This window comes from Chelonoidis abingdonii, chromosome 1 (genome assembly GCF_003597395.2).
Source record: "Chelonoidis abingdonii isolate Lonesome George chromosome 1, CheloAbing_2.0, whole genome shotgun sequence".
In the NCBI taxonomy this organism is placed as follows: domain Eukaryota; kingdom Metazoa; phylum Chordata; order Testudines; family Testudinidae; genus Chelonoidis; species Chelonoidis abingdonii.
In genome coordinates this window covers 59,247,902-59,260,242 of record NC_133769.1, presented here as the reverse complement: position 1 = coordinate 59,260,242, position 12,341 = coordinate 59,247,902, and the positions used below count along the sequence as shown (strand labels likewise).

Below are 12,341 nucleotides of genomic sequence, written 5' to 3'. Positions count from 1 at the left end.
AAAGTGACTCTAAGTGATATAATTGGTTTCCATATTTGTAGGTTTTTGATGAGTTCCGTATCAAATTTGCTAAGTTTACAAGAAAATATATGTTTTTTCTAACTGCCAGCCAGCACTAGGATTCCACCTGGAATATGAAAGTCAGGCTGTTTTCTTTCTGGTTTATACATAATCATCAGTATTAAAGATTCTGAAATTGCAACTTAACTAATTATTCTCTTGATACTTTAGCACTGCCAAGAATTTAGAGTTATGGGAGAATGATATAAAAAAAAACAGATTTTTTTGTTTTTGTTTTAAGAAAAGTAAGCAGATGTGATTCTATAAACATAAAAAAGGAACAGATCTATTGAGTAAGGTAAAGCCATTTTAGTCATTTTTTAAAATATCTGTTACTCACCGAATGCAGAATGAAATAGTACTTACTGTGAGACTAAAATCTATGTGAATACTTTGAAGATTTTAGATTATAATTAAACTGATTTCTATTAATTCCAGGTACAAGTGGAAGTCGGTGTAGATACCAAGCATCAGACACTGCAAGGAGTAGCATTCCCTTTGGCTAAGGAAGCTATTCAGGCTTTGGAAAAACTGAAAAATAAACAGCTCAACTATGTGCAACTGGCAAGTACAAAATATTGCATTTAATTATTTTACAGAATACAATTATGCAGTAGTTGTTTAAATTGTGCATGTATGAACATGTACTGCAAGTGTTTAATTCAGAATAGGATTCTAAATTATCTGTTTTCTCATATCAGGTTCTCTGGCTATGCTGCTCTCTGTATCTGCTCTAACTTGTGTTTGTTTAACAGCAAATTGATATAAAAAATGAAACTATTGTTTTGGCCAACACACTCCATACTGAACTTAAGGATTTGCCAAACAGGATTCCAAAGGATTCTGCACGCTATCATTTTTTCCTTTACAAGCATTCCCATGAAGGAGATTACTTGGAATCTATAGGTATGAGAATTCCTGTATATGAAATTTCATTTGTTCATTTCATATAACTTAGAAGTAATCTGGAGATGGGAAAGATGGTATGTAAATGATAAAATTTGCTGCATAGTTTCAGTGGTCAAGGCTTTCAAAAGCAGCCACTGATTTTCAATGTCCTTTGGGCATTAGACTTTGAAACCGCTTTAAGAAGGCCTGATTTTTGGAAAGTGCTGAGCACACTCTGAAAATCAAGCACTTTTTAGAGTGTCTCCAGTTGGGCACCCAAAACCATTGTTCAGTTGAAAATATTGGCCAATATCTTTCCATTCGTTGGTCACTTGTAAGTTTACATTGTAACTGAAGAAGTGTAGTGCTGTTATTTCTTCCCCTTCAGACTTTGTAGAATATTTTTATTAAATGTCTGTCACAAGTCATGATTTAAAGGCAATGGTTCTAACACCATTTTCATTCTGCAGTATTTATCTACTCTATGCCTGGGTATACGTGCAGTATTCGAGAACGGATGCTATATTCTAGCTGCAAGAGCCCACTGTTAGAAATTGTAGAAAGACAACTGTGGATGCAGATAATTAGAAAGGTAAGCATATTAGAGGTCCCATATCTGTGCGGTGAGGGAAGAACATTAATTTCCTTTATCTTGAGTTTTATCTTCTGTATAGCTGAATTTTGTTTGTTAATGTATAGCCAATTAATTTTGACTACACTTGTATGTCAATATTAAAAATGTTTGAGACCAAATAACCAAGCTGAGCCAATTTATTGTCTATAAAGAAAACAATATGGTACAAGAAAGGAAGTTTAATACATCACCTGTCCTTCTGGGAAGCAGGTTCTCACTGTCTGTTCAGTTAACATTACACAGAATGTGTGATCCCAAAATACACCCCTAAAACGACCTCTGTTTATATTAGACCTGTTTACAAGTAAGAAGCACTATATATGTCACTCTTAGGACTAAATTTTTCCCAATTACCTTGTTTTACTGGTACCATGGTATACTCCTCTTATCTCTTGGTTTCGAACACTGCATTCCAAACTAGTTGGGCCATGAAGGCACTCCCCTACTTCTACCAGGGTAGAATATTTACATATCTTACCTTTGACAGTTTTCCCATTTGCCTATGCAAAATGTTGACTTGTACTTTTACGTGGTATTATGGAATACTTAAGCGATCAAGAGAAGGCATAATACAATTTATGATTACCCAACACTTAATATAATATACCATGTGTATAATGCCTAATAATATGTGAGTGTAGCCTGTATGCATTGGCTAACAATGGTTTATGAGGTCAGGCAAAATTTTTAGGGCTGTCAATTAATCGCAGTTAATGTGTGCAATTAACACAAAACAAATTAACTAGATTTTAAAAAAATAGTTGCAATTAATTGTAGTTTTAATTGCCCTATTAAACCATAATAGAATACCAATTTAAATTTATTATAAATATTTTGCAACGTTTTTCTACATTTTCAAATATTGATTTCAATTACAACACAGAATACAAAGTGTACAGTGCTCACTTTATATTATTTTTATTACAAATATTTGCACTGTAAAAAAGATAAACAAAAGAAAATGTATTTTTCAATTCACTTCATACTAGTCCACTCAGTCCTACTACTTGTTCAGCCATTCACTAAGACAAACAAGTTTGTTTACATTTACAGCAGATTGTGCTGCCCACTTCTTATTAACAGTGTCACCTGAAAGTGAAACAGATGTTTGTATGGCAGTGTTATAGCTGGTGTTGGAAGATATTTATGTGCCAGATATGCTAAACATTCACATGCTCCTTCATCCTTCCATTTGTAGGCTCTAAAGTATTGTTTTGTGCTTGAGTGCAGTTATGTTTAAAAAAAAATCTACATTCATAAGTTGTACTTTCATGATTAAAAAAAAATTACACTTTCAAAACCAATTAATTTTAGGCAATCACCCTGTAACTTTAATTGCTATCTTTAAGCACCTTAATTAGTGCAAACTAGGATTTGTAAATAAGTGCATGTCTTTTCTTATAAAGAATTCCAGTCATGTATTACCATATAGAAAAAATTTCTTCTAAACTGAAGAACTGATAATATTTAATGGGGCTCTTCAAGGACTGCAGTACATCAGGTCATGTTCTTAAACTGCAGATGCTACAAACAGGGGAGAGCTTTTAAATTTTGTTTCTGTGGATCACATTTCAGTATTAAAATCATGGCAGGATTAATAGCAACTAGAGATTCTCTTTCATTGCAATGTTCATCTATTGAATCTATGTCAAAAATAACTTTGTATATACATATTTCTTAGATATAGGTCAATATGCTCCCCTTTCTTTAAAATTAAATAACGGCATGAAATGACCTTTTGAAATGACTAGGAAGAGTATTCCTGAGGACTTATTTGACTTCTTGCTGCAAAGTAGTTGCTGATGGATCTATTACTGGCTCTCGTTGGGGTGCCAGGAAATTCTAAACGCTCAGTGGTACAGGGTCAAATAATTTTTCAGAGATGTAAATTCATACAATAAAACCAGTGGATTTTGGCTTGAGAACAATAGTTTTCTTCCAGGCAGGGCTGTGTTTTGACATGTTTATAAATAAAGATTTTAATTAATTATAGTTTCTTCCTTGTCTGAGTAGTTACACTGGGCTGGGCTGCATTAGGCTGCAGATCATTCAGGTCCATTTTATTCTCTGTGCAGGGAAAGCAATATGTATATTGGTTGCCTTTACAAATATTATTTTTAAAACACTTTTAATAGGTAAAATGATTAAGTTTTTCTACTAAATGTTGAAAGGTTGTGATAGAACATGAGGTTTGAAGGAGTTTCTTCCAACATGAGATACATATTGCACATTTGTGTTATACTCCTGAAAAACAAATTGGGAAGCTAAACCACAAAAACTGCATACCAATAAGGGCCTGACAAACTCAAAAACAAATGTAGGTACGTTCAGATTTGTAGAGGGTGCTGTACACAAATGAATTAAGAGTCACCATTTCACCTTGAACTCTGAACTTCCTTGCTTATGTTTGTTTGAATATAGTTGTAGTGCTTCAGTAATATAAACTCTTTCACAAGTTGTTAGTCAAAATCATGAAATACATTTAACTGTCTCTTATCCTCCTTGGCAGATTGAAATAGATAATGGTGATGAGTTAACTCCTGACTTCCTTTACGAAGAGGTTCATCCAAAACATCATGCACACAAACAAAATTTTGCTAAGCCTAAAGGTCCTGCGGGAAAAAGGGGAATCCGAAGACTAATTAGGGGTCCTGCAGATGCTGAAACACCTACTGATTAAAATCTTTTACTTGCACTGGTAATAATAGATTACAATAAGAGATGAAAAATTCCAATTTTTGGTAATGAACTGAAATCATTCCACACTGATATATGCTAGAAATAAGCCTTGTTGTTCCATAGCACTTATCTGGCTCTGCCGTTTTAGAGTTTATATGGTCCATATAGTGTGGAAGAGTTGTTAATCAGTTCAGAACTAGAAAAGGATTACAAAACTAGTAGTGCTTTATTTTTAATTATTTAATAGCTATACACTTTATAATGAACTCCTGATCTTCGTACTGAATATTGATTCTATGTAATCTGCAGTCAGTTCTTACTATTGGGTTAACTGTCACTGTGGGGCTAGATTTGCAAACATTTACTTACACGAGGAGCCCACTGAAGCTAATGAGAGTACTCCTTTGAGTAAAGATTTGCAGGAGTGAATTCTGTAGCAGTGTTCCAAATAAAGACATACTTTTTTTCCTTGCAGCCATCATGAAGGAAAACATTTTATTGTATGTAATATCTGTCTCAGAATGGAGAAGCTGAATGAAACTAGTCTACCTGATGCAAATATTCAGGAATAGCTAGATTATTTTTCATACAGAGATTTTGCTGCTTGAAATTAACTTCTAGTTTTGTGGAACTGTCATTTAAAGAAATCTGACACTGAAAGCACTAGAATTATTCATACTTTTATACCATCCTTAAACTGTTATGTACTGTATGATCAAGTAAAACACTACAAATTTGCATAAGTCAGTGCATTCAGTCAATTATGGAGCTGCTGTAAAATCACTACACTAAAATGTTTCTAAATCATTCTGTTAAACTATATTACCTGTACACTCTGATGCAAAATTGTTTATGCTTAGTAAAAGGCTTCATGATACTGAATCAGTTCTTGAGAGAAAACAAATTGATTACAAATGATTTTCCAATGCATCTGCCGTTTCTACTGCAATATAATAAATACATTATGAAGGCAGCTTTTTTCCTTGGATTTGTAAATGCTGTTTAATTTCAGAACATTCAACTTGTTTTAAAAAAACTGTTGGGAGAACCTTAATAGCTTTCACTTCTTAGTTCTTTTATTGTTTTTCTAAATCAGCTACTAAAATAAGCCAAGGAGAGTCTCACTTTGCTTTAAGTAGATCTAATCTGTTCAATAGGAATAGCAAAAATACACATTTCATAACAAGTAGTAAGAAAATCAAGTATTAGATATGTCAGTTAAGTTCTGGATGAGCTTAAATAATTAAAATTTGCTTAAATGTGACAAATGATCCAGTAGTCAAAGTATATTCCTAATAATGCAGTGGTTCTCAAACTTGCATTGCTGACCCCTTTCACACAGCATGCCTGATTGTGACCCTCCTTATAAATTAAAAACACATTTTTATGTTTAACACTATTATAAATGCTGGAGGAGAAGCAGTATTGTGGGTGGAGGCTGACAGCTGGTGACCCCCACATGTAATAACCTCACAATCCCCTGAGGAGTCACGACCCCTAGTTTGAGGATCCCAGTACTAATGGGACTTAGGTTTTTTAAAAGATCTAAATATGAAGTGTTTGCAGGTCTTCGGTCATTTCATAATACATCCTAGGTGTTGGGCATGTAAATTAACAGATGGCAACATCACATTTGTGCTTACTTCTTGGGAGATGTATTTTAATCTCATTTTCTGGGGAGATAATGCATTAGCAGTAATACTTCCTGGTGTCATTTACTTTAGCTCCTCCAATTATTTCCATTATTAAAAATGTTTTGTTACCCAATCTGTTAAGACCGCACGGAACAATCTGAAAACAATGATAGAAACTTTTAAGTCTATTTTATACTACAATAAAATGTTACATTTCAGCTATTTTTAAAAATTGCATATATTGTATCAGTGCTGTTCAGTATATTTCTCTGATCCTCAGTTAATCTCCTTCCATCCCCTCACTGCTCTGATCTTCCTCCTTTGTCTCTCTTGCCCTCTTGTAGGGCAAAGAGGTGTGTTCTCCCACAGATTTTTTCCCCCTCTCCTCCCTGCACCTATCAGTTATGTCTCATGTTTTAGCTTAACAACATAATGTCTGTGTAGTACGTTGAACAAATCACTATAAAATTGCTATGTGTTTATTTAAAATAACTGAATCAGGAGCTACTTAGTGCTCCCAACTCCATTTTAAAAAAAATGTGAAGTTAGACCCTCGTGATTAAAAAGCACTGCCTCAGAAGAAACTTTTGAGAAACATTCTTCAACAGTTTTTCTCACTGTTTCTCTGTCAGGAATTTTATCATCCCTGTACTTGTGGCTCAGTTGACTTGTGCATTTAAACTTTTACTTTGAAGTGGGAATATTAAAGGCTTTCATATTTTAGGTCTTATGGTTTTGGTAATGAAATGGTCAAGTCTAGTTGGATATTTGTAGGTAGTGTTACTACACTGCACTACTAACTGGCTGAGGGTTAGAAATATTGCTTGGGATGAAATTAAAGTTTTTGTTTTAAATGTAATTTTAAAAGGAAAATAATAAGACTAGCTCTCGTAATCTTGGGACTCAGTCAAATAGAACACATGTGATCTGCTGATCCATACAACTTGCTGAAGTCTGGAGTTATAGCGCCATTACTGCAGCCTATCCAGGGGAGCTGCTGCAAAAGGGCAGAAAAACCCAACTCCTCTCCAGTTTTGTCAAGGAATTATAGACCTGGAGGAGAACTAGCAAAATGAATGTTCTCCTGTACCACAAAATGCCCTATGTAGGCCCTTTCTGTGCCCTCTAGTCCTGTGGTGTAGGTCTGCAGAAAATTTTGTATAGCCCTTGTGACACATATTACAACTGCATGCAATATCTGAGGGGACCATTTTGTCCGAAGTGTATGAGTGGTCTGTGTAACACCTTGCTGGGCCAGTAATTGTATGCAACTCCAAGGGAGGAGGGTTGCCACAGTTCTGCTAGGAATTTAAAAACAGTAGGAGGTGATTGAGGTTATTAAGTTGAATCACTCAGGTTGTAAACACCTCCAGAGAGGTACCATCCCTCACGAGGTTTGGTTCAAACTGGTTTGGACCCTGGTTCAAACTGGGTCTTCCCAGAAACCAACAACCAAAGAAAGTGCTTTTGAAATAAAAAGCCCTGGTTTAAACTGACTTGGGGACTTCTTTCTGTTCCAGCAACTAGATAGGACCATCTGTCCAAGGGCTCCAACCTTTGCAGGAGGGTTGAAAAGATTTTGGCCTACTAGGGCCCGATAAGACTGATGGGTGACCTCTGCTAAGCTTTTAGCACCTATATAGGAACTTGGGTTTTAATGTTTTACTATAATGCTTTTACCTTAAGAATAAATGTGCTTGCTTAGAAAGATTGTGCAGTAACTGGTAATAGTTGGCAATATGCTGTTCATAGCCTTTGGACAGAAAGTATAGCAGATCCATGGGCCTTTAGGCAGACTGGCTTGCTAGGGATACCACAGTGTAAGGCAGGCAGCTGTGCAGGCTTAACCCCCGTGGGGCAGTAGGGAGAGAAGTGGGGTGCTCTCAAGGGACCATGGAAGGGGTGATATGGGTTACCTTGAAACTATCAGCCCTATGTCAGGAGTAGGTCTTCAGTGGTGCCTCGGAGTGTGGAGGAGAATTGGCTTCTCCACTTACCCTACAGGGTAGGTAGGAGAGACTGTTGTCCCCATTGCTTAATCATCAGACTGCTGATGTGGGGGCTTATGAGCTCCCTGTTCTGGAACCCATTCAAAGCCAGAACATGTCAGACTGCAGCCTGTTAAAAAAAATTTCATGTCAACTGCTGGCTAACAAGCGCTGTGTAGTCTTTGCCGATATACAACCAACGTGCAACGTGGAGTGTTACTGCACTTTCCCTCCACACCCCAACCCAGAAAGACAAAGCCTGTGCTTATGGTAAAATATTCTCTTGGAATAGGAAGCAGCCCCAGTCACTAAAGGAGTTGAATAGGGCCTTATGCTATGCGTGCTGAAGTATTCACCCCACCACATTATCTATTCTGTCATATATGTTCAAGAGACAAAAGCACTAAGTAGTGTCTGCTTAATACTTTCTTGTCAGTGAACACTTAGAAGCAGCACACAATAAGGGCATTAATAAAAGCCGGGACTGTTGTTTCTTGAAATATTGCTGGTCATTTGATGGTTAAATGACTCCTTTCTAAAATGCTTTTTGCCTTCATAAAGCATATGGGGAAGGATGTAGCTGCTAAAACAAATGAATGTTAGTAATGTAATGAATAATTCAAATCCCCTAGCGTATTTAGTAGATTTGTTAATAGAAAAAATGTAGATGATGAGCAAGTGATAAATTACTTTTGAAACATCCATATGGTAAAGGTAAATTTGGTGGAAATGAGATTTTTAAATTAAGAAGTTAATTTGTGTTAGAGGTTTGTATAACAAATCAAGCTGTTAATATCATTTGCTTTATGTAAGCATTGGATAAATCTAAAAGTGATTAAAATACTGATTATGGAATCTTTCCCCCAGTACATATGTATTGAATGTAAAACACCTTCATACATTTCAGTTAACTAAACCTCTCCTTACTGTCTATTTTGTAATTTCAGTTTATCAATAAAAACTGAAGTTTTGGTTCAGTGTTATCTGGGGTTTTCTGTAATATCTTTCAGCAAGAACTCATGTTATAAAGCCATCATAGATAAGTATGTAATTGTCAACATATGTTTAGACACCGCACAGAATAAAAACATTGCTAGGGGAGAGATGTGCTCATGGGAAACAAAATCCTCCAGTTGCTGCTAGTGATGAGTATCAGCCTGTTAGAGGGTTGAAGAAGCAGTGGGAAGCTGCTTCTATAAAGGTGCAGAGAGGCCTTCAGCATGGGGGAAAGCTCAGTGCCTTTCACACCTGAATCTTGTGAATTTTAATTAAAACTATAAAGCAGTGTACTGTACTCTGACTTTGAAAGAAAAATCTGAATTTATAACTACCAGCTTGGCACTCATGCAAGATACATTGCGGTATACTTCAACAATCGCAGTTCAGTTAATGTTCATTATACACCACATGTTATAAAACAGTATAAAGAGATTAGATAAGGCCAAGCTGAATTTTGGCCTAAAATTAGAATAATTTAGAACTTCAGGAGAGGAGTATTCAAATTGAGGGGAGAACAACTCTGGTATCATCAGCATGTCCTGGCCTGCTATCACACTGCCTTTCTGACCAACTGGGGAGAAATCTTGTTGGGGACGTTTGAAGGTGGCACATAAGAATAGAGGAAAGTGTCCAGAAAGAAGGCTGAGGTAAAGGTCAATGATAAGCGAGTTTAAAGTGAGGTTGGAGGAACATGTGGTATAATAAATCCTTACCTCATGCAGTCCTAGAACAACTCCCTTATCTGGTAGTTTGATAGGAGGCTGCCTTTGAAGGGGTTTTCTAGCAGGTCTGAGAAGGGCCTGTCCCTTGGCTTCTTCCACTCCACCACTTCCTCTTAGGAATTTGTGTACCAGAGGATGAGAAGTATGATGGATCCTGTCATTGTTCGTTTGAGTCTCATGCCTTGGATGAGTAAATTGTGATGATCTATAGGTCTCCATAACACTGATATACAAAAAGGTTTGGAACTTCCATTAAGAACTGATCCTTTTGCCACCATCCTCCTCCTCCTTTTTTTTTTTTTTTTCCTCCTTTCACCTCCTGGTTAGAGCCTTTTGTTTCAACATACAAAGTACAGCGATCTCAGGTCGCTGGCTTGGTAGGGGCAGAACTGGCTGAGAAAGGAGCCTAGTGGTTACATTGCTAACACAGTCACCAGGCAGTCATCACCCTCTCTGCAATAGCAGCATTCACTTGGGAGCCCTGGGGCTCTGTAGGGTAATGCCAGCTCCCCCACAACATATCATTCCTAGTCTGAAATGGGGGGGGAGCCTAGGGCTTTCGAGCAGGACCTTCCAATAACCTCCCTCTGCCTTACTCAAACTCCATTAGGTGGCCCAGGCACAGATTGGAGTCCAGCTGGGGGTAGCTGAAGAACCCAGGCTGAGCTGGCTGGGTGTACACACAGGGAGGGAGGCTGCCCATGCCCCCTGCCACACTCCATGGGGCAGCTCCTACACTGGGACTGACCTTGAAGTCCAGTGCCCATTGACCCAGCACTTTCCCCCTTCCCGCCAATTACAGTAACTGGTGGTGTTGACTTGCTGCTCTGAGAAGCATGATTGGCGTTCCAGACCTGAGCCACCAGCTCCCTGCTCAGCCCCCGGCTGGCATGCACTGGGAACAGAATTTAGTTCAGTGACAACTGTGGCTCCAGCAGTGACCCAATCTGAGGCTCCTAGATCATGTGCCCTCCTAGGCTTGTTCAGCTACCCCAGCTGAGACAGGAACAGGTTCTGGGTCAGCGGCAGCAGCAGCAGCTTTCTTCTTGAGCTTTTTCTTATTTAGCTTAAGCTCCTTGCACTATTTCTTCTCCATCTCCTGGAATTTGGCACTGTGGCAGTCCACCTTGTGGCCAAAATGCTCCTGGGCCTCGGCCGGCAGACGCTCCCACCGGGCTTTGTCCTCCCACTCCTTCTCTGCATGCTGCCTTCTTCCTCTGCCAGTCCTCGATCATCTGCGGCATCTTGGCCTCCTTTCCAAGGCAGGAACAACAGCAATTGCCTTTATAATACAATCTGGAGTTGGACTTCATTCTTTAACTGCCTCTGGCCCAGAGTGGTCTTGCGTTGCTGATACCAGTACCAGGTCATCTGAGCTCAGAGTCCCCAGACCTAGCTTAGCTATGTGGTGTTGATAGTGACATGCTACATAACTGCTGATGGCAGGGATTCTCCCACCAGTGTAGTAATCCACCTCCCTGGGAGGGGTTAGCTAGGTCAATGGAAGAATTTTTCCATCAACTGAGCATGGTCTATAGCTAGGGTTTGGTTTGTTTAACTGTCGCCCCCCACATAGACACAGCTAGTCGACAAAAGACTGCTTCTGTCGACATAGCTAATATTGTCCAGGAAGAGGATGTTCCTACATAGACAGAGAAAGCCCTTTTTCAGTGTAGGCTGCACCTACACTATGGGGCTATCCTAAGGTATGTCTACAGTGCAGTAAAACATCTGCATCTGGCCTGTGTCAGCTGACTTGGGCTCATGGGGCTATCAAATTGCAGTGCAGATGTATGGGCTCAGGCTGGAGCCTGGGCTCTGGGATCACACAATGGAGAGGGTCCCAGAGCCTGGACTCCAACCCAGACATCTACACTGCAAATTTAGAGTCCCGTAGCCAGAATCCCACAAGTCCGAGTCAGCCGACATTGGCCAGCTGTGGGTGTTCATTGCACTGTAAGCATACCCATAGTGTAGATGTATACTAAGAGCTACAATTAGTCTCTACTTTGAGAGGCAGGCAGAGGCAGTGAAATTTCACTTTAAATCAGTGAAACAGTTTCTGCAAAATGTGGTCTTCTAGCCCCTGAACTACCATGATCTGAAGTGCCTCAGATGCATGGGCTCAAAACACTGAAAAATAAATCTTTAAGCATACATGTTTGGGTACAGTAAGCACTAGAGCAGAGATTGGCAGCCTTTGGCACACAGCCCTTCAGGGTAAGCACCCTGGCAGGCCGGGCTGATTTGTTTTAGCCTATTCCATTTTCAGCACACTTATGTTTTGTATGTAGAAAATCATAGTTGATTATCCATCTCTTGAGCCACATTAGAATGTGACACGCAATACAGCATTCCTACTCCCCCAAAAAAGAGAGGGCCTTGCCTCCTGCTCCTCTGGCAGAGAATAGGAAGTGGTACCAAGCCCAGAATGTTCATAGCCAAATGTTCAAAAGTGGGTTGTGTTTGTCGAGCTGGAAACGTTTGACCCATTTTCCAGAAGTGCAGATAACCCACAGTTCCTATTCATCCTGTTTAAGATCATCTAGTCTGACCTCCTATATCTCATGGGGCATTAAATTGCACCCAGTTACCCCTGTATTGAGCCAAATAACTTGGTTTGCTTAAAGCATAACATCCAGTATGGAATGATTTAAAGACACCATGAGATTGAGACTCCACCACTTTCCAATGGTAGTTTGTTCCAACTGGCAACTCACCCTGTTAAAACAAACAA

At 38.8% G+C, this 12,341-nt stretch overlaps 1 protein-coding gene across 1 annotated transcript in view; it reads left to right on the top strand.

Moving 5' to 3' along the window:
• TWF1 (twinfilin actin binding protein 1) overlaps positions 1-6,618 on the top strand; it is a 31,147-nt gene extending 24,529 nt beyond the window's left edge. The window contains exons 6-9 of the mRNA XM_032804460.2: positions 499-624; positions 816-966; positions 1,419-1,540; positions 4,092-6,618. Coding sequence (XP_032660351.2) covers positions 499-624; positions 816-966; positions 1,419-1,540; positions 4,092-4,262 — 570 coding nt within the window. The 3' untranslated portion in view covers positions 4,263-6,618. The remainder of the gene's footprint in view (positions 1-498; positions 625-815; positions 967-1,418; positions 1,541-4,091) is intronic.
• The last annotated feature ends 5,723 nt before the right edge of the window (positions 6,619-12,341 follow it).